Source organism: Gopherus flavomarginatus, chromosome 9 (assembly GCF_025201925.1).
Source record: "Gopherus flavomarginatus isolate rGopFla2 chromosome 9, rGopFla2.mat.asm, whole genome shotgun sequence".
NCBI classification, from domain to species: Eukaryota; Metazoa; Chordata; order Testudines; family Testudinidae; genus Gopherus; species Gopherus flavomarginatus.
In genome coordinates, this window is record NC_066625.1 from 31,248,146 (window position 1) to 31,269,484 (window position 21,339).

General features: G+C 52.5%; 2 protein-coding genes across 6 annotated transcripts in view; both read left to right on the plus strand.

The window, feature by feature from the left end:
- The window catches only part of WDR90 (WD repeat domain 90), a 93,683-nt gene extending 91,742 nt beyond the window's left edge, over positions 1 to 1,941 (plus strand). For all 3 annotated transcript variants that reach the window (XM_050968039.1, XM_050968038.1, XM_050968037.1), the window contains one exon: positions 906 to 1,941. In XM_050968039.1, coding sequence (XP_050823996.1) covers positions 906 to 1,063 — 158 coding nt within the window. In that variant the 3' untranslated portion in view covers positions 1,064 to 1,941. The remainder of the gene's footprint in view (positions 1 to 905) is intronic.
- A 3,378-nt stretch (positions 1,942 to 5,319) lies between these two features.
- RHOT2 (ras homolog family member T2) overlaps positions 5,320 to 21,339 on the plus strand; it is a 29,848-nt gene continuing 13,828 nt past the window's right edge. The window contains exons 1-11 of one of the 3 annotated variants that reach the window (XM_050968221.1): positions 5,320 to 5,463; positions 12,394 to 12,452; positions 14,052 to 14,133; positions 14,332 to 14,375; positions 16,278 to 16,331; positions 17,007 to 17,059; positions 17,766 to 17,874; positions 18,640 to 18,741; positions 19,764 to 19,862; positions 20,602 to 20,710; positions 21,128 to 21,248. In XM_050968221.1, the coding sequence (XP_050824178.1) occupies positions 5,427 to 5,463; positions 12,394 to 12,452; positions 14,052 to 14,133; positions 14,332 to 14,375; positions 16,278 to 16,331; positions 17,007 to 17,059; positions 17,766 to 17,874; positions 18,640 to 18,741; positions 19,764 to 19,862; positions 20,602 to 20,710; positions 21,128 to 21,248 (869 nt within the window). In that variant the 5' untranslated portion in view covers positions 5,320 to 5,426. The remainder of the gene's footprint in view (positions 5,464 to 12,393; positions 12,453 to 14,051; positions 14,134 to 14,331; positions 14,376 to 16,277; positions 16,332 to 17,006; positions 17,060 to 17,765; positions 17,875 to 18,639; positions 18,742 to 19,763; positions 19,863 to 20,601; positions 20,711 to 21,127; positions 21,249 to 21,339) is intronic. The other 2 variants (XM_050968220.1, XM_050968219.1) reach the window with 2 other exon arrangements.

A 21,339-nucleotide genomic window follows, 5' to 3' on the forward strand; every position in this document is an offset into this window, starting at 1 on the left:
AATTGCCTGTTTGCTTCTGTTAGCAACCCTTCCACATCTCTCAGCTAATCGAAGAGCAGTTTCAGTGTGTGGGGGAAGGTTTCCCTACAAACTCAGGGCAAGATGGTAATTATCAGTAAACAGCTAAACAGAATAAAAAAGATGGGGGTGGGAGCTTTTACTTTATTAGAGGACCTTGGGCACAAAGAAACTGCCTTCAACTCTTAATCCCATTGGCTCCCCCATCCCACCTGCATTGCTGTTTCTAGTGCAGAGCTAGGGAACGAGAGGCACCCATCTGTGTGTCTTTATGTACATCCATGGGCACAGGGAAAGTGACTCAGCTCTGCAGTTCTTGAACCCTAAGTCCTCACAGGGGGGCAGATTGGTCCATGGAATTGTGAAAGAATCTCTTTCCCTTTCCCATCAAGGTGACTAATTCGAATCCTGGCCAGAACAGCAGTGACCTATGTATGTTTGACCCCAGTGAGAGGAGCAGGGTGGCTTGTGGGAGAGAAAAGCTGTGTCATTTCACTTCCTCTCAGACAAGAGCATACAGCACAAAAACCACAGTTGTGGTTGGCTCTAGTTGCCAGCAAGGATGCCAGTCTCTAATGAATAAACGTGGAGACTGAATTATCCTTAGAGGTGGCTCCTCTCACTCCTAGACGAGACATGTGACCAGCAGCAGGGGATCATTGTAAGAGAGGTTGCCCCGTTTCTGTGTTGTTATGCGAACAGAGATATTTGCTCTCCATTGCTGTCATGCCCTTCACAAAACGGAATGTACTTTACTTCTAAAACTGGAGAGGGCTGCAAGGGGACTCTGATATAGCAAGTAGCATCCCAGAAGTGTTGGCTTTTCTATGTGCCAAAGGGTGTGGGTCACTTTCTGATTCTGGGATGTGGCTGTGTTTGCTCCACAGAGCGTGTACTGAGGCTGATTGACTGCACGACGAGAACAGAACAAGACTTTGTGGGGCACGATGACTCTGTTCACCTCTGCAGATTCACCCCTTCGGGCAAACGCCTCTTCACAGCTTCCTACAATGAAATCCTGGTGTGGGAGATAACGAGCACGTGAACTGAGCCAGCTTGGCTCCTACCAGAGTTGAGAGAAGTTTTCTAAACAACTGTTTTACTCCAGCATGAATCGAGGAAGATAATGTGAGAAGAGAAATGTTTCCATCTGTCTTGGGCTGTTAGCAACTGAATAAATCTGATCCAGACCCTTGCAATCCTCAGTCACTGCTGGGTAGTAATCCCCTTTCAGTCTCTATCAGCCATTGTGTTCCAGTTCACAAGGCACGGCACCCAAACTAACCAGAAATGGGTTGGCCGGTATTTAATCTTAAATCTAATTCTGCTTTAACACGCAACCTGACTTACAGGATGTGAAATGAATTTGGGGTCTTAGTGGACAGTATCCAAATTAGAAAGGGCACCCTCACAGTTGATACCTTCTTGGCAGTCTAAGCAGAGGCTGAGAATTGAATGGGGGCAAGAAGACTGGATTCCTCTCTCCCCCACTAGGAGTGATCCACCAGGTCAGGACTAAGGAACACTGCAGTGTCAGGGAAGGGAAGTTTTTTCTGCCACCGCCTGTGCTGTGTTATGTGGTTAAATGGAGGACAATGTCCAGGGCTGTCAAGCCTTTCACTCACACTAACATCCCATGCAAAAGAAAACACCCCCCATGCTCGTGAAAGGGATGGCTGTCCCTTGACCTCGTTCTGTTTTCATGCTCCTTCAGGGTTTTCATTCCTAGGCTCTCCGTGGGCGGGAGTCTGGCGTGCCCCACCTGATGCAGACACATGGCATTTTAATTTGTAAATTATCAGGACCCAGTGGCTCCAGGTGTCATTTTGTATGTAACGTAGCATCAATTTTTATTGGGAAGAGTTTTGTATTTGTTTTTTATAAGCTGTATAGTTCTTAAATAAAAGTGCTGGGTTGATTTTCTGTCTGGTTGGTTCACCCTAGTTCCTTTTATTGGCAGTAGCATTTCTAATTGGATCTGCGTGTGACAACGTAGAACTTATTCCCAAAAGGGAGCCCGTTCAGTCTGCCTGCAGATACACCTTTCACACCACAGCGAGGAACTGAACTAGGGAGGACCCTTTCCCAGATTCAAATCTAATGAAGTAGAGTCTCTGTCATTCTCTCTCACTGCTCCTTTGCAGCTGCAGTCTTGGATATTAAGTCTAAATTCTGTTGCTCTGTGTATTGACAGGAGGCATAAGTGTGTCACTTACCTGAAGCAATTAGCTGAATGAACTGTAATTCTGCATTACAGTGCTGCTCTGTTTCACCAGAGTTAATACAGAGTAACTTTGTCTCTGGAGTTGCACGGCTGTAACTGAGATCAGAGTCTGGCCCAAAGGCTCCTGCTTTGGTGCAAAGCGTGTTTAGCTGGCCGAGCTGTTTTTAAATCATACAAGTGGTGACTGAGGAGTGTTGAGAACACTAGACAGTAATACCCTGCTTTTGGAGTGTTCCTCTTTAGTGTGCTCTTCTCTGCACTTACTCCCTTGGGCCAGATTCTGCAATGCAGCTCTGAAGGCAAAGGGAGTTCTGAGCATGGAGCAGATACACAATTGGACCTCCTGTATCATTACTGGATCAGTGATATTGGTGTTGCAGTGTTTGAGGAGATCATCTTGCTGCTACAAACTATACATGCATGATAGAAAATAGCCCCAGCTTCAAACTTCTGCAGTGTCATTCTGGAAAGGAGGAGTTTTAGAGAGGCAGCAGGAGCACCAGCTAGGAGGGAGAAAGTGGCATGATGAGCACATCAAGGCACTTCTAAGACAAATGGTGCCTGTCTGAAACTCCAGTTATATGATGAACCTGCTTGGTTTCAGGGGAGGAGCTACTGTCCTGCTTTGGGATGTCAGGGTGGAAACTAGAAGGCTGTCTTCTGACTGCACAATATGGCATGTATGTCTTGGCACCTAATCTTCATCAATCAGGCTTAATGTTTCAGGCTGCATGTTGATCAACAGCTATGATCAAGAACACCCCTGCCACCTACCACATTTGAGTCGTGTACAGATAAGTGTATTTAGTGGGTGAATGTGGAGTTCACACCCAGCACTGGTTGCTGTCAGAAGTGGGATGTTCAAATAGAAGAACTGCTGGCTTGTTGCAGCATGGCAAATCTTATGTACCTGAACCAGTGGCAACCATAACTTTGCCATAATTTGGCAACGAGAAGGGACAATCTGGTGACACCGTCATGAGCTGATGGATCAAGAGTATGTGTACTGGCAAAGGAAATATGGTGTTAAAACCAAGCAACTATTCTAAGGGGCCAAGCTGCCCTACCAGGAGAACCTGCATTATCTCTTTAAGAGAGTGCCACTCTGCTCTGTGTGTGTAGTTGCTGCATGTTTTAACAGCAGAAATTCTAAAATAGTTAAACCAATTGTGGGTGTGTACTCCTTTCTGCAGTTTTCTACTAGAATGGACTGCAAACACTGCAAAACAGGCATGTGGGATATGTAGATAATGATGGGGTTAGGGTGTATGGGATGGTGGAGTTCATCAGTTTATGACTGCAAAATGGGCTCAAATCTTAGCAACTGTGCAACGAGGAGAGGATTGCATTGGCAACATCCCAGGGTTCTGAGAGTTGTTCTTAATTTGCATTGGTCCAGTTATGCACTGAGTGGTTGACTGCAGCATAAGGATGTTTTAGCTTCCAATGTGCCATCCTTCTCTGCACACAGGAGACCCTTGCATGCAGGAACCTGAGATTTCTGTTATCTGCATCCAACCCAAGCATTTTGGATTAGGACAGAGCATTGTCTACTGAGAGCTGTATCTAGGGCAGGGGAGAGCAAACTATGGCCCATGGGCTGGATCTGGCCCACCGGCCGTTTTAAGCTGACCCGCAAGCCGCACCACACGGCTTGGCCCTGCTCCAGCCGGAGTACTGGGTCGGGGGCCGGACCACACGGCTTGGCCCCACTCCGGTGCTTCATCCAGGGCGCTGGGTAGGTGCCGCACCATGCGGCTTGGCCCCGCTCCGCTGCTCTGGTCGGGGCCACGTCATAAGGCTCCCGGAAGCCACGGCATGGTCCTGCTCCATCTCCTATGCATGCCAATGGGAGCTGCAGGGGCAGTGTCTGCTTCTGGGAGCCACTTGAGGCAAGCCCCGCTCAGAGCCTGCACCCCCTGAGCCTCTCCCCACACCCCAACACCCTGCTGCAGTCCTGATGCCCCTTCCCCTCTCCAAACCCCTCAATCCCAGGCTGGAGCACCCTCCTGCACCCCAAAACTCTCATCCCCAGCCCCACCTTAGATCCTGCACCCCTAGCTGGAACTTGCACCCCTGCCCCAGCCTTGATCTCCCTCCCCCCTCCAAACCCCTCGGGCCCAGCCCAGAGCACCCTCCTGCACCCCAAACTCCTCAGCCCCAGCCTGACCCTAGAGCCTGCACCCCTTCACCTACCCCAACCCCAATTTTGTAAGCATTCATGGCTTGCCATACAATTTCTATTCCCTCACGTGGCCCTTGGGCCAAAACGTTTGCCCACCCGTGATCTAGGGGCTAGGAGAGAAGCATGCTGGCCCTCTCGTCATTGTGGACCAGGTTGTGTATGAAAGAGGTGGTTATGTTGCCCAGGGTTCGAACTGAGGCTGAGGCCTAACCCTCCTTCCATCTGCACACAAATTGTGCTAGCCCAGGGCTCAGACCCAAGTCCCAGAACCCCAGGGGGTGGAGGGTCTGAGCCTGAGTCAAGGCCAGGGTCCTGGTTCAGGTCCTACTGTTTGGCAGTGTAAATGCAGCCCCCGTGGACGTGTGCTCGGGGAATCCACCCCCAGGATCCCACAGGTTGACTTCCTTTGTCCTCGGGACAACCACGTTGGGTGGGTGGGCGGCCGTCAAATTTTCCGACAGTGCATCCTGAACAAGGGGCTACAGCAACCACATTTTGGGAGGGTGCTAGGTACTGTGGGGTCGGGGGGCTGGACTCAGGCCCAGGTTGGGACCCAGGGTTCACTTCCTAACCAGGGGGTGCATGTAGATGCTCAAGCCAGGGTTTGCGCCACCTCCCACCCTGGGCCGGCCTGAGAAGTGGGGGCTGGGCTGCAGGGCGCCCTGCCCCATGGTACCCTTCTCCCGCCGCCCACTGACTTCACTGGAAGCCGGGATCGGGCCCTAGGTAAGCCAAGCCCCGATCTCTCCCCGCCCCGGGAGGGAGGGGCGCCTCCCCCGGCCGGGCGGGCAGGTGCTGCAGTGCCCCGACTGGCCGCACGGCGGCGCTGCCGGCCCCGGCCCCCACAGTGGCTCCGCGAGCGACGCTCGTGCCTCACGTCCCCGGCCACGTGCTCTGCGGTGAGGCCGGAAGTGGGGCCGGGACTCGAGAGGGCGGTGGGCTGAGGGGGGAGGGGCAGCGCCGCGGCCTGTCACCCCCGGCGCGGGAGAGGAGGCGGCGATGAAGCGGGACGTGCGCATCCTCCTGGTGGGGGAGGGTAAGAGCCGGGCCCTGGCTGCGGAGGGGGTCGGGATCCTGGGACAACTGAGGGGAGTGGGAGGGGTCTCGGCTCCCCCCGGAGGGTCAGCCGGGGTAATGGGGACAGACCCCCCCCCCCCGCAGAGAGATCAGCCCCTCCCCCCCCGCAGAGAGATCAGGCCCCTCGGGGCAGGCTGGGTAATGGGGACAGACCCCCCCCCCCCGCAGAGAGATCAGCCCCTCCCCCCCCGCAGCGAGATCAGCCCCCCTCGGGGCAGGTTGGGTAATAGGGACAGACCCTCCCCTGCAGAGAGATCAGCCCCCCTGGGGCATGCTGGGTAATGGGGACAGACCCCACCTGCAGAGAGATCAGCCCCCCTCGGGGCAGGCTGGGTAATGGGGACAGACCCCCCTCAGAGAGATCAGCCCCTCCCCCCCGCAGAGAGATCAGCCCCCCTCGGGGCAGGCTGGGTAATGGGGACAGACCCCCCCCCCCCCCGCAGAGAGATTAGCCCCCCTCGGGGCAGGCTGGGTAATGGGGACAGACCCCCCCCCGCAGAGAGATCAGCCCCCCTCGGGGCAGGTTGGGTAATAGGGACAGATCCACCCCCTGCAGAGAGATCAGCCCCCCGGGGCATCCTGGATAATGGGGACAGACCCCCCCCACAGAGAGATCAGCCCCTCCCCCCTGCAGAGAGATCAGCCCCCCTCGGGGCAGGTTGGGTAATAGGGACAGATCCACCCCCTGCAGAGAGATCAGCCCCCCTGGGGCATGCTGGGTAATGGGGACAGACCCCACCTGCAGAGAGATCAGCCCCCCTCGGGGCAGGTTGGGTAATAGGGACAGACCCCCCACCCCTGCAGAGAGATCAGCCCCTCTGGGGCATGCTGGGTAATGGGGACAGACCCCCCTCCCCGCAGAGAGATCAGCCCCCCTCGGGGCAGGTTGGGTAATAGGGACAGACCCCCCCCCGCAGAGAGATCAGCCCCCCTGGGGCATGCTGGGTAATGGGGACAGACCCCCCCCCTGCAGAGAGATCAGCCCCCCTGGGTAATGGGGACAGACCCCCCCCCCCCGCAGAGAGATCAGCCCTCCTTGGGACAGGCTGGGTAAAGGGGACAGACTCCCCTGCAGAGAGATCAGCCCGTCCCCCCCTGCAGCGAGATCAGCCCCCCTTGGGGCAGCCTGGGTAATGGAGACAGACACCCCCCTGCAGAGAGATCAGCCCCTTCTCCCTTGCAGAGAGATCAGCCCTCCTCGGGGCAGGCTGGGTAATGGGGACAGGCCCCCCTGCATAGAGATCAGCTCCTCCCCCCCGCAGAGAGATTAGCCCCCCTTGGGGCACTGGATAATGGGGACAGACCCCTGCCCCCCGCAGAGAGATCAGCCCCTCTCGGGGCAGGTTGGGTAATGGGAACAGACCCCCCCCTGCAGAAAGATTAGCCCTCCTCGGGGCAGGCTGGGTAATGGGGACACACACAAACACCAGCCCCCCTGGGGCACGCTGGGTAATAGGGGCAGATGCCCCCGCCCCACAGAGAGATTAAATTCTTCCGGGTCAGACTGGTTGCAGGCAATCTCCTCTCTCTCCTGCTTCCTGTCTGGGCAGGAGTTTGGAATTGAAGAAGCACCCTGTGGTGATGGTGGTGGGCTGGCAGGGAGAAAAGAGACCTTCTCTCCTTGGACGGGGGAGAGTTGGGTGACTGGGCTCAGGGCTGTTGTTAGTGAGCCTTTCTGCCCCATACCTCACACTGATGAACACTTCCCCTGAGAGTGAGATGTGGGAATCGTCATCCCTGTTGCCCTGTTGGGGAAACTGAGGCAGAGGTAGGGGAAGGGCTCACCCAAGGTCAGGGTAGGCAACGTATGGCACACATGCCAAAGGTGGCACACGAGCTGATTTTCAGTGGCACTCACACTGCCCGGGTCCCGGCCACCGGTCTGGGGGACTCTGCATTTTAATTTAATTTTAAATGAAGTTTCTTAAACATTTTAAAAACCTTATTTACTTTACATACAACAATAGTTTAGTTATGTATTATAGACTTATAGAAAGAGACCTTCTAAAAACGTTAAAATGTATTACTGGCACGCGAAACCTTAAAATAGAGTGAATAAATGAAGACTCGGCACAGCACTTCTGAAAGGTTGCAGACCCCTGCCCAAGGTCATGCAGCCCATCAGCCCCAGAGCTGGGAGTGGAGCCTGGCTCTCCTGCCCCCCAGGCCTGTGTTGGAACCACTAGACCATTCTGCCTACTTTGGCCTATATCTGAAAGGAATCAGCTGATAGGAATTAACGTACCATCGCCTTGTGAACTAGGGAAAAGGAGCCCTGCCTGCCAGGAGCAGAATTTTCTGTAAATTAGCCCTAGTTACTAGCATACATAGCAATATCCGAAGTCCCTCCTGTTCCGTCCGTGACTGCCAGGGTGTCTGGGATGTCCCATTGACCAACCCTAAGGAGCAGGCTGCTGCTGTGCTGGGTCTCCATTGCTGGTTCAATGGGGAAACACTTACAATGTACAAATTTGGTAACAGGAAAAGCTGGGGGATCAGATCCTGCGTTATTGTAAACTGGCCTCATTTCACTGAAGTCAGTGGGGTGACACTGACACTGGCTAGGGATCTGGCCATGTTTCTCCTTTTAACAGTAACTGACACCATACACACAGGATTTTCCATTAACGCTGAGATTACTGAATGTGTCCCTTCCCTATTTTAAAGTGTGGCACAGTTGTGATCAGCAGAGGTGCTTGAGCTGGGATCCTCTCACGCTTTTAAAAAGGGGAGGCTGGTGGTAGAGAATGCTCTGCAAGGCACATTTCTTTATGCAGTGTTGTGGAGGGTGGCTTTGGATGGAGTCGTTAGATTGCCCACGAGGAAGGGGTAGGTTTTGCCCTGCTGGCAGTTTGTATTTACCTTTGTCATGTGGGACAACAGCACCTTCAGCCCTGGACAGGTGCCCCCTTTTTATTGTTATACTGATCCAAAGAAAAGAAAGATCTCTCATGTGTTAAATATGGTGGATGGACATGGCTTTAAGAACTTTACATTCCCTGTTTGACCTGTACGTCAGTGGGGTTCCACTGGGTTTTAACATTGCATTTCTCTCTTTTAGAAAGAGGGGCACAGAGCAGGAAGCAGGAGAAAGAATCGCAGCATCTCAGCGTTCTGCTTGTACATGTGCTTCACAGAAGCACTGGGGTATTATTAACAAGCATGGTTCTTGCTTATAGAGCTTCAGCCATGGGATCCAGTGCCAGCCAGGGAGTGGGTTAGGGAAACGAATGGCAGAAGGATTCAATCCTTGCCCATTAATTTCCCATAATCCTTAAGCCAGAGTGTTCTGGGATGTAGAGTCCTACCACATAGGAGACTTAAAATGGTCAAAAGTTCCTCATTTGAAAAATACGACCTTAGGTGTGCGGAGGCAAGAGGGCTTTGAGGGCCTGGCCGGATGTGAAGGCCAGGAAAAGGCTTGAGCCAAGAGATGTCTTTTAATCTTGGTTTCAGAGATGTACCTCAGGGCTTGTCTACATGGGGGCATTCCCTGGTATAATTGTACTGCTAGTCAGCTGTAGTTCTACCCCACTAACTCCCCATGAGGACACTTATGCCAGAGGAAGAGTGCTTTTCCAGGTTATTTTATGTCACTCTGAAAGTGATGTAAATTCATCTGGAGAAAGACACTGTCTTCTTCAGAATAACTGTGTCCATGTGGGAAGTTAGACCAGTATAACTGTACCGCTCTAGCTATGCTGGTGAATTCCCCATGCAGACCAGCCCCCAGAGCTGTGTGTGCACAGGCATCTCAGCTGGGACATGTGCAATTACAATGTAGACATTTCCCACTATTCCAGCTCCACCCTGCATTTTCAAATATTAATAACGTTCCTTTTTTTCACACTTAGCTCTTCACCGAGAGCTGCGTCTGTGCCAGCTTTCAAGGTGCAGTGCTCTGGTTCGGTTTTTATTATTTATTCGGAGCTTCTTTTTAAAAAGTGCAGCCTGTTCAGGAGGCGATTGCATTGTAGTGGTGGTAGCACAGAGCTAACAATCAGGAAACCTAGGTTTGATTCCTGACCGCCCCAACGTGCTGTGTAATGTCAGGCAAGTCCTTTGACCCCTTTGTTTCTTAGTGATCCCATAGATAATCCCCCACCTTCGTAAAGCTCTCTCCCAGCTAGTGCTTTCCATCCATAGAAATTCCCCTTCTTATTAAGGAGGTCAACAAGTAGTGGGACAAAGTAGCAGCCGTTTATAAACAGATCCGTGAAGCCTGTCTAGGCTACAGGCAGAAGGGAAGGAAGGAGTGGATTACACCCAGCACATGGAACGCTATAGCAACCAGACGAGCCCTGAAGAAAAAAGTTGTAGACACAAAATCCCAGAAGCTAAAGGATAATTACCACGAGCAGTATAGCAAGGCACGCCAGGAGGTCAAACACCTTGTGAGAGCAGACAGACGGCATTATATTGATAATCGGGCAATGCAAGCAGAGGATGCAGCTGCTCGTGGTGAACTAGGAACCATCTACAAAATGACACGGCTTATCAGTGGTAAACGGCAGACACCAGCAAACATTCTCATCAGGAACAAACAAGGCCACCTACTAACAACCAAAAAAGATCAAGAAATATGCTGGACAGAGCATTTCAAAGAATTGCTGAACAGGGAGCCAACTAAAGAGGAAGCAAACATCCAGGAGGCAGAAGATGATCTTGATATCAACACAGACACCCCAACTAAGGAAGAGATCATTCGAGCCATCAAATCCTTAAAAAATAGAAATGCCCCTGGCAAGGACAACTTGAATGCAGAATTGTTCAAGATAAATCCTAAATTAGCAGCATCTATCCTGGCCCCTCTATTTACATCAGTCTGGGAAAGGGGAAAAGTGCCAGATGAGTGGACCAGTGGGGTTATAGTGAAGATACCAAAGAAAGGAATTCTCAGTGATTGTAATAACTGGCAACACACTTTTATCTGTGCCAAGCAAAGTACTGTGTAAAGTCATAGTCTGGCGTATATCAGAGGCAGTTGATAGGGGGGAGGGATAGCTCAGTGGTTTGAGCATTGGCCTGCTAAACCCAGGGCTGCGAGTTCAATCCTTGAGGGGGCCATTTAGGGAACTGGGGTAAAAATCTGGGGGTTGATCCTGCTTTGAGCAGCGGGTTGGACTAGATGATCTCCTGAGGTCCCTTCCAACCTTGATATTCTATGGTTTTATGATAGCGTTCTCAGAAAAGAGCAAGCTGGTTTTCGGGAAGGGCATGGATGCATAGACCAGATCTTCACTCTACAAGGCATAATAGAACAGTGCTTAGAATGGCAATGCAACATACATTTCATAGACTTTGAGAAGGCTTTTGATAGCATTCACAGGATCAGCCTATGGCACATTCTGTGGGTATATGGAATTCCTTTCTGTATAATCAACATCATCAAAAGCTTCTATTTCAACCTTACATGCAGAGTTGATCACAGGGAGCTCAGTTTTGAAGTCAAAACAGGAATACGTCAGGGATGTGTCATGTCTGCAGTCCTTCAACATGGCCATTGACTGGGTAATGCAGCGTACAACAGAAGACATGCCAAGAGGCATTAAATGGACACCCTTCTCATGCCTTGAAGACCTGGACTTCTCAGATGATCTCGCTTTCCTGTCACATACCCAACACCATATATAAGAAAAAACAACTCAACTCAACGCATTCAGCCAGCAAATTGGACTGAAAATCACCCGCAGTAAGACAGATATCATGACCGTTAATATTGTCTCACCATCACCAGTATGAATAGAGGATTATGTTCTCACCAGTGCAGAAACATTCACATACTTGGGCAGCACCACCAGCCAGGACGGTGGAACAAGCCAGGACATCAAGAACAAAATCAGTAAAGTCAGGAACACCTTCAGGAGCTTAAGTACAGTCTGGAAATCATTAAAATACAGAACCAAAACCAAACTCAAGATTTATCAGAGCTGCGTACAGTACTTTCAACACTACTTTATAGTGCAGAATGCTGGGGAATGAGAAAGTATGACATGTCCAAACTGTCCATACAACCTGCCTCAGAAAAATCCTCCATATCTTTGGCCCAGAACAATCTCAAACCAAGATCTATCGACACAGTGCAGCCAAGAGGATCCAAGCACCATCATTGCCAGGAAGCATTGGAGGTGGGTAGGTCATGTGCTTCGAATGAAAACTGATTCCATCGCCAGAGTAGCAATAAGATGGACACCTGAAGGCAAGCAAAAACAAGGCTGCCCAAAAACAACATGGCGAAGAGCTGTGGAAGCCTAGCTGAAAAACCTGGGGCACAGCTGGGGAACCATTGAAAGACTTACCAGAAACGGAGAGGAGGGGAGGAGCGTTGTTGCTGCCCTAAATGCCAGAGGCATAATAGGAACGTGTTGATGATGATTAGGGAACTATCTTTGTCATGCTCTCAGAACTCAAAAAATAACTGGTGGGATTTTCCTCAAGCTTTCCAAACAGATCCTCCTGGAGCTTGAGCAAAGAAAATTGCACCCCAAAGAGCAAATGCTCTGGGAAGTTAGGCATATGTGAAAGCGAGGTTAGCTTCTGAACCGTTTACTGATAGGAAACTATGGTATTTATTGTTGGGGGGGCCCTGGTGGTAATGTGGCACTGATTCCCCTCTCTGCTTCACAAAACAGTTGGGACTTCAGGGTTAAGGGCAGGTGTGAATGTTGAAGGGAGCCTGTGACCTTCAGTGGTCGTAGGAAATTTCACCCTTTAGCCTCTGGACTTGGAATGAATTTACCTTCATCTCTTTGCCCCCACCCCCCACCCCTCTGCTTTGCCACCTGGACAGATTTCAGCCCCTAGCATCTGATGGCTCTGCCACCTCCATTCCCAAATGCCAGGCCTGCAAAGGTCCAGCCTGAACCTCCTGCCTTTCTTTCTCTCTCAGCCCAGGTGGGGAAGACATCGCTGATTATGGCTCTGGTGGGCGAGGAGTTCCCTGAGGAGGTGAGCGAGGGACAGTTTGCCTTTCCTGTGTGTTTTTAATGCTTCCTGGGAGGGCGAATGTTTGTCTGTCATGGGGCAGAGGCCAGCAGAGCCTCTACATGTGAGACCAGTGTTAATAGGCTCATCTCTACTGTCCAGGCAGAATGAGCCTGGAGCAGCAGAATCTCCAGCCTTTCTGGAGGTGTGACTGAGTCTGAGAGGCAGGCTTCTCCACTTGATTTTCTTACTGCAGTCCTGCTTTGGAGAGCAGCCTTCTCCAAGGTGCCAGGGGCTTTCTCTGTAGCCTGCTGCTGTTGGGGCTTTAGAATGAGGAGCCAGCCTTGTGTCTGCTCTGTTCCATGCATTGCCCACTGCTCTGTTCCATGCATTGCCCTAGTCAGCCCAAAGCAGTGTCCCTGTCCTCGCCTCCACCTCCTGGCCGCAATGTGTCCTCTCTAGCAGGGCAGTTCAGGCTGCTGTGCCTGGTCCAGCTGGGAAAGTCCCTTGAAGTGGTCACGCTGTGTTCTCTGCTCTTCTGTGTACATGCAGAGAGCCCCGAGCTGCAGCCATCTGTGTGAAACGAAGAGTAGTCAGCCTGCCTTCGTGCACTGTAGAGCTCCTCCCAGCTCCAGGACATGGGCTGCTTTAGAAAGGGAAAACATAATTAGCCCAAATGGCCAGCGTCTCCCCCTGGCTGGGGAGCAGATGGTCTAAGTCCCTGAGCCCCTTGCTGGCCCTCAGTGACACTTGCACTGCTGCAGCGTGAGGGCTCGGTGGGATAGATCTAAATGCCTGCCTCATTTCCACAGCAAAGCCCAGCTAACCAGCTTAATGCTCTTCCCAGGCTGCTGGAAGGTCAGTGCTTCAGGTCAATGTTTGTGTAAGGTTTGAGGGGCAATGGAAGTGCTTAGGAGTTTATCTGCAGGCCAGGAAGGGGGAGATTTGCCCTTCCAGATCCCCTCTTCTCATGGGCAAGAGAAGGTCTGGAGCTCCCCTGGTCATCAAGTGTAGTGCCGTTTCAGCCTCTCCCTCCACAGTACACCGCCAAGGCTGGAGATTATTTTAATGCAGAGCCAGTGAGGTGCAAAGTGCAGGCCAATAGTGAGTTGTGCCAGAACATGGACTGGCCCCTGCCCTGGATCCAGAGCAGAACTTGGGCTCAGATGTGAGTGCTGGAGTAGCCCTGAGTAAGAAGTCAGGCATTACGCCTTCTGCTAGCTGATCAACAGGCTGGGAAGTAACGCCCACTCTCCATGTCCATTCTCTCCTGGGCTACCTTCCCCCTGAGCCTCTCCGTGCTGATGGACCCAGATCTGCCCTGGAGGGAGCACTCTTGGAAGAGCGCAAGGCTGATCCTGTGTCTCCCACTCCTGAGCTGTGGCTCTTTTGAGGCATGTGCTGTGGCCTCGGGGGCAGGGGGGGATAGTGCTGAGCCTCAAAAGCTCATGTAGTCCCTGAGCCCTCCTTTTTTGTGTCTTTAAGGTGACAGAAGTCCTGTGTGTCTCCTCTTCGTTGTATTCAGCATAGACCTGCCTGTCACCTCCCTCCCCCCTGCATGCTGTGCCCCGGGGCTTGCTCCTCATCACACTGCCCCGCTGACCTTGTCTGTTTGTTTTGAAGGTGCCCCCTCGTGCAGAGGAGATCACAATCCCTGCCGACGTCACACCTGAGAAAGTCCCCACCCACATTGTGGACTACTCAGGTAGGGCCCCCTGCCCCCCATTGCGCCTTCACTGCTCCACCTCCAGCTCTTCCTAAACCTTCTGTCCTCACCAGAACCCAAGCTCTGTACCCCACGCTGTGCGCAAGCCCCTTCCCAGCTGTGCCATGCTGCCAGTTCACGTGGACTGTCGTGAAACAGATGGTGGCAGCCGGGTAACTCTGCCTTTTTCCCTTTCAGAATCAGAGCAAACAGAGGATGAGTTGCAGGAGGAGATCACAAAGGTGAGTGAGGATAGGAGCCTGGGGCAGCTGCGTTTGAAATGGCAAGTCAGAGTGTCTGATTCTTTGTCTCTGCAGCCTGCCCATCAGCTTCCCCGAGCTCTGCGATAGGCCATCTCAAGAGTAGTGTTGTCAGTTTTGTTAACAGTTTGCATAACCTCTTCCCTCTTCTCACTTCACTAGCTTAAGGTCAGTGCTCTTGCTTTCTGAAGTGGTTGCCCAGGGGGGTTCTCAGGAGAGGCAGAAGACTGGGCATTGTGGGCCTGGGCAAGGCGGCTTGATTTGATCATCAGAGCAACCTTCTGGTGAGCAATCTGTGCTGATCCCCAGAAGAGTGGACAGGACCCAGCTGTTAGCAGTTCTTGGCAGGTCTGGCAGATTGAGTGAGGGCAGGAGGGAGAAGTCTCATTGTTATGGCTAATAAAACTGGACATCTTTTCAAATCCTTGTTTGAGTTCAGCATTCTGCCCTCTCCAGCCCGGAGATCCCATGGGGAAGGAACTAGGCTGGAGGGGCTGTGTGAACCTGCTCCCTCCACCCCACCAGAGCAAGGGTGTATACAAGAGGCTTAAAGTGGTTACATTAAACCCTGCCTAAACCCTTGTGTCTTTCTGGGATTAGCAATAAACTCTCCCTAAAGGGGCAGTGATCCGTCCGTCTGCTCATTTAAAAGCACTCACGCTGATGCCATCTGAAGGGGGGGTCATGGTGAGATTGGAGGGGAAGGGCAGGGACCCAGGCAAAGCATAACAAACAGATAGAAAAGCTGATCGTGCCACAGTGCAGTGGCTGGGAGTGGTGGGGGGTGTAGCACATGGTGGTAGTCAGGGTTGGGGTTCTGCCCCAGGTGGGGAAGGTGCTGGCTATCTCTGTGATCCTACAATCCAGCACCTAACAGTGGCAGCTCCAAGGCTTACCCGTCTGCTGAGCCAGAGCAGGGCTGCTGAGATCCCTGGTTGGTCACGCCAGAGTGGGTCTGGACATTTGGTAGTACCCATCTGTCCTAGGAAGAAATTGATGCTCAGTGAAGGCAAAGAATGGAGGGGAGGGATTTCTTCATGCTTAGAAATCCAACATCAGGACGCTTTCTGCTTAGGGGCTTGATGCTGGGCTATGGAGTCTCTCCCCAGTTCAGAGCCAACCCACACTGGCAGCAAGCAAGGCAGTGCCAGCTGAGGCTATTTGCTAGGCTGTGGATCAGGGTCTCGCCGAAGCTCCCAGAGAGCAAGTTTCCATGTTGTAAAATCCACCCTCACTATTGGCGTTAGCAGGCCGGCTTGGCAGTCAGAGCAGAGAGGGCTGGCTGGCTGGCTGAGGGATTCGTACTGCTGCCCAGCATTGCAGCTGATCTCCTCTCCCGCCTCTGGTGCGGAGTTGAGTCCCATTATGAGGATGGAGGTGGGAGAAGCTGCCAGGGCCACTCTCTGGGCTGGACTGTGAGTGACACAGTGTCAGGCCGCTGGGCTGTTGCCTTTCAGCAGCAGCTGGGTCACTGAAGCTCAACCCATAATGAAATCGAAGCTCTGGCCTCGTGCCGAGGGTGGGTTTTGGCAGCTGAAGTTACAGAAAGCATCTGTTCAGTTAAGAGCGTTTGGCTTCTCAAGAGCTTGCAAACAGCCTGCGGGGCAGCCTGCATTGGTATAGGTGTGGGTGTGTGTGCAGGGAGGGGCGGGCAGGCGTTGGTACAAAGTCCAGGGCAGTGTGAGCCTGCCTGGTTGTTTGTGGGAGGCCTGTCTGCTTGATAGAGCTGTACCATGCCCGTGCCTGGCCGTGCCTTCTCTGCACTGGGAGAGGAGCATGGTCTGCGGCACACGCTGGCCATCGGGTAGAACAGCCACTGCCCATGCCTGAGCGATGGGCATTCTGGAGTGTTACCCACAGCTCATCCTGCTGTTCTCTCTGCAGGCCAACGTGGTCTGCGTGGTGTATGATGTCACCGTGGAGGCCACAATTGAGAAGGTAATGGGCTGCTCCAGGCTTGTGGGCTTCTGACCCGCAGTGTCATGTCTGGCCTCACTCTGCTCTGCTGCTTCCCCCTGCCCGCCAGAGATCTGCCATAGAGCATGCCCCAAACACTGCCCTGTTCCATGTTCTCCATGGAGCACTACACACTTCTCAGCCGCAGTCTGGGGCTTCCTGAAGCCACTAGCTGGTTGTAGTCTCCAAAACATGCCACCCCAGCCTCATCTCCCCAGCTCTGTATGCGAAGGGAATGTACTGCCAAGAGTTGGTCATTAGCCAGCCCACTTTTCCTCAGAGCCATCACTTAGCACCTCGTCATTAGCAGCCACAGGCAGTTCCTAAAGTATTCAGGGCATGGAGTGCTGGGGATTTCTTCAGACACATGGGACTCCATCACATCAGACACAGAGCAATTCCTGCCCAGGCTGGATCACTGCCAGCCCACCACCCCAGGAATTGGCTGTGGCCCCTCTGGGCTGCAGCCTGCATCCTATTTATTGTCACATGCACTCTGCTTATCTGTGGGGTTACAGTGGAGCAGATGGGCTGTGATGATGTTGTTGTATTGCCTCAGCCTCCTGCTGGCTTCCAATTAGTGCACACGCCACATCCCCACCTTCTCCGTCACTCACAGCCATGTCTAACAGGGCTTTCTCCTGGTTTGCCTTTCAGATTCGGACAAAGTGGATTCCCTTGGTGAATGGGGGAGTTGAAAAGGCTTCCAGGTATTGTACCAAACACAGCTTTTCTGGAGTCTGGTCGGGAAGAGGGTGTGCCAGTGGCCCAATGGACCAACTCTGGGTCCTGCTCCCATATAGCTCAGTGTGTTGGCTGTGCACACAAGCACTTGAGCACAGCCTGATGATTGCTGGCTATTTGACAGGGACCTGGGGACTGGGGGATCCTGTAGGGAAAATAGCTTGGCACTGCCTGGGAGCTTCCTGCAAATGGCAGTACACAGTCGTCCAGCTCGTGGGCCCCACATCTGATAGAGGTGGGGAGAATCTGGAGGCTTTTCCTCCTATCAGGGACTCGCTGTCACCAAGGCAAGAGGATCTGCTGGTGAGATGCCTCCTGATGTAGGGGAGCAAGTGAGTTGCTGAGTCAGCGCAGGACCGCAGAGACCTAAGCTAACCGTGGGTTGCTTGGATGTAAGGTCGTCTAACGTGCCCAGTAGTCTGTTGAAAACATCAACAGGACCAACCAGCCTGGCTTGTTCTGGCTGATCCGGTGCCTGGTTCCAGCAGCTGGAGGTGGAAGAGCAGTGAGGGGGCTGGCAGTTCTGTTCCTCTGAGTGCTCTTCTGACCAGCCGCCCTAAGAGCACATGTGCAATGTGGGAGCCCAGATAGGAATTGTGTGATAGGGAGACAGTATCAGGCCTTGGCCTCTGTCTTTCCTCTCCATGACACCTCATCTCTTCTCCCTCCTAGAATCCCGATCATCCTAGTAGGAAACAAGTCTGACCTACAGTCTGGGAGCTCCATGGAGATTATCCTGCCCATCATGAACCAGTTTTCTGAGATAGAGACCTGCGTGGAGGTGGGAAACCAGTGCACTGTACTTTGTCCATCCCTTGAATGTCTAATGCAGGGATTGGCAACCTTTCAGAAGTGCTGTGCCTAGTCTTCATTTATTCACTCTAAGTTAAGGTTTCACGTGCCGGTAATACATTTTAATGTTTTTATAAGGTCTCTTTCTAGAAGTCTATAATATAGAACTAAACTATTGTTGTATGTAAAGTAAATAAGGTTTTTTAAATGTTTAAGAAACTTCATTTAAAATTAAATTAAAATGCAGAGCCCCCCAGAGCGGTGGCCAGGCCCTGGGCAGTGTGAGTGCCACTGAAGATCAGCTCGCGTGCTGCCTTTGGCACGCGTGCCATATGTTGCCTACCCCTGGTCTAATGTTAATTACTAACAAGAGGCCTTGTCCCTGGTTTCATGGGCTGTCACCACAGTGACTAGGGGGAACATTCTCCAGCCTGATTTGGATCTGCCTTTTCAAAGCTGATCCTTGAAAGAGCCCCAGCCCAGCCCTGGCAGGGATCCCAGTCTCCTGGGCCCAGAGGGGAACCTGACAGAATTCTCATTGGCTTCTGGTAGCATGAAATGGGCCAAGTGAAACCAACATGCAAACGTGGAATTTCCCTTTGCGGTTTGTTTCCTAGTCACTGACTTCAGGGCAAGCCTTGATCTAATACCTGCCTGGAGCAGAGACTCACATCTCTCTTGTGCCCCCAGCTCCATCTTCCGTCTGGCCGCAGGCCTTGCCCACTCACGGTCCCTTTCTCTGTTGTTGCACTAGTGTTCGGCCAAGAACTTAAAGAATATCTCTGAATTGTTCTACTATGCCCAGAAAGCGGTTCTGCACCCGACAGCCCCCTTGTACGATCCAGAGGAGAAACAGGTAACTGAAGCCATCCCTGAACCCCAGGCAGCCTTGCACTTCTCCCTCCCAGACATCCACGCGCTTCCAATAACCTTCCAGATTCTCCCTCTACACCCTCAATCCTCTGGCATGATTGTTTTGAACTGCTGCCTGATTTTCCTTGTCCGCTGCCAGCCAGCAGGCCCCCCTCCTCTCAGCAGAGTTAGCCCATTAAGCATCCCCCCTCTGTTGCTGAACTCGCTGTGTGCACTCTGCACCCCTCCGCAGGTGCAGTTCATGAAGTACCAGGGCAGCTGTTCTAGGGGAGCTGAAACTCATCCTGGGAGTCTCTCACCCAGAAGTGCCTCTCACACACATCATGCCATGCTGCTCTGATACAATAGATTGATCACCAGCCCCACCGGGAGACAGTGATTCAGAGCCCTGAGAAGGCTTTCCCGGGGAACAGTGTGTGAAGCCTGGGGCTGTTTAGTGAGAGGATTGATGGAGGTATCCAGAATAATGACTGGTTTGGAGAAGGGAAACCTGCCCCTACATCCACCTGGTTCCAATGGTACAAGAACAAGGGAATGTCCAGTGACACTGAAAGGTGGCAAATAGTCTTTAACGTTTAGAAAAGGCAATACTTTTTTGTGCAACATATGGCTAGCCAGTGGAACGCTCTGCCACTATGTGTCATTGAGACCATGAGCATAGGAGGACTCTGAAAAGGATTGGACTTTTATATGGATCACAAGATCATCCACAGTTATGTTAAGGAGTCACGCAGAAGGGAGGCATACCTTCATACTTCAGGGCACAAGCAGCCTCTGACTGACGAGTTAGGAAGAAAATTCCCATGTGGGCTGAGTATTGTTCACAACTTACCCCTACCTCTGCAGCAGCTCATACTGGCCATTGTCAGAGCCAGGGTACTGGTCTAGGTGGACTGTTGCCCAGCGCCAGTACAGGAAGCCTCTGAAGGTGGGTTTGTGGGAGGGAGCACTGAGCAGAAGACAGCCTCTTCCTGTGCTTTTCACTACGACTCATTATACCCACAGCTGAGACCGACGTGTGCACGAGCACTTACACGGATTTTCAACATCTCAGACCAGGATAACAACCAGATCCTAAGTGACGATGAGCTCAACTACTTCCAGGTATGGACTGCTTAGCGCTTGGATTTCCAGGGGGTCCCCTGTCTCTGGGCTGTGATATCACCATGACCACTGCTACTGTTTCACCAATAGTGTTCCCTACAGCAGCTGCACACATCCCCTCCTGCCTGTTCTCTGGAAAGCCTCTCTGATTCCTACTTTCTTCTAACTCCCGGGGAAAGAGAGAGTCCCTTGCATGGCACATTGAGACTTGTTTGGACTCCTGGTCCTTGATGCCAAAGGGGAATGTCAGCAGCTAGTGTTCTGGCGCACAGAGGTCTGTGTATCTGCTCGTTGTCTGGAGAAGGGTTTCATGCCCACACACTCTGAGCAGGGCCAAGCAGAGCTGTGGAAGGGATTGTTCTGTGATGTGTGAGGCAGGATACCCCTAGAGTAACAAGGAGTTCTGCGGCATTGGCCAGCTGAGGCGTAGGGACTCATGTAGCAGGAATAAGGCAGAGCTGGCAATCCGTGAGGTGAGTGGAGTTTGCTCCTGTGATTCAGTGGCAGGTTTTGCTTGGAGTCCCAGGGTGTGCATAGGTACTGGTATAGCAAGAGTTCAGCAGCTCTTGGGAAGCAGCCTTCTAGCTGGAGTAGAGAAATGGAGCAATTAAGGGTTCGGGGGGAGGGCTCCGAAGTGGGTTTTAATTCCTGCCCTCTCTTCTGGAGAGCTGGAAAGAGACAGAGTATGTCTACTGGCAAGGGGCTTTCCTGACCTTGCCCTTGTGTCTCTCGGAGGTAGAAGTCCTGCTTCGGGAATCCCCTGGCGCCCCAGGCCCTGGAAGACGTGAAGACGGTTGTGTGGAAGAACACCACGGATGGGGTGCAGGACAATGGCCTGACGTTAAACGGTAACTGAATTGGGCAGCTTTTGTGTTGGTGTCTGCCTCCTCGCTCCATTCCCGGCCACTCTCCCCTCTGGCACCTGAGAGACAAGAGTTGTGCTGGGCAGAGAAGGAAAGGCCATAGATCTTCAGGACCATGGAGCATGGGCCATGGTTTTGTACCCTGCCCACGCACCCTAATGAAAAAGCTCATTGGGCATCTTCTCGGATGAGCTGGTGCTTGGCTTAGAGCCCCAGAGCCACCTGGTTCAGGGCCTGCTTTCCCAGAGGAAGGAGGGCTTCCTTAGGAAGCATCCTGTTCTGACTTGGCACTGAAGCACCTTGCTGGCTGGGCTGAGCGGAGCTTGCCGGTCCATTACACCATAGCACTGTCTGCATGGTGTGTGCCGTGCACTGAGACCCTGCCTCCCTCTCTGCTCACAGGCTTCCTCTTCCTCAACACCCTCTTCATCCAGAGGGGGCGACACGAGACCACCTGGACCATCCTGCGCCGCTTTGGCTATGCAGATGAGCTGGAGCTGACAGACGACTATCTCTACCCGCTGTGAGTACAGGGCTCATCCTCTCCGATGCTGGGGAGGGGTTGGCAGGCTGGGGATGGGGTCCCCTTGGGAGACGGCTCAGACGTATCTCAA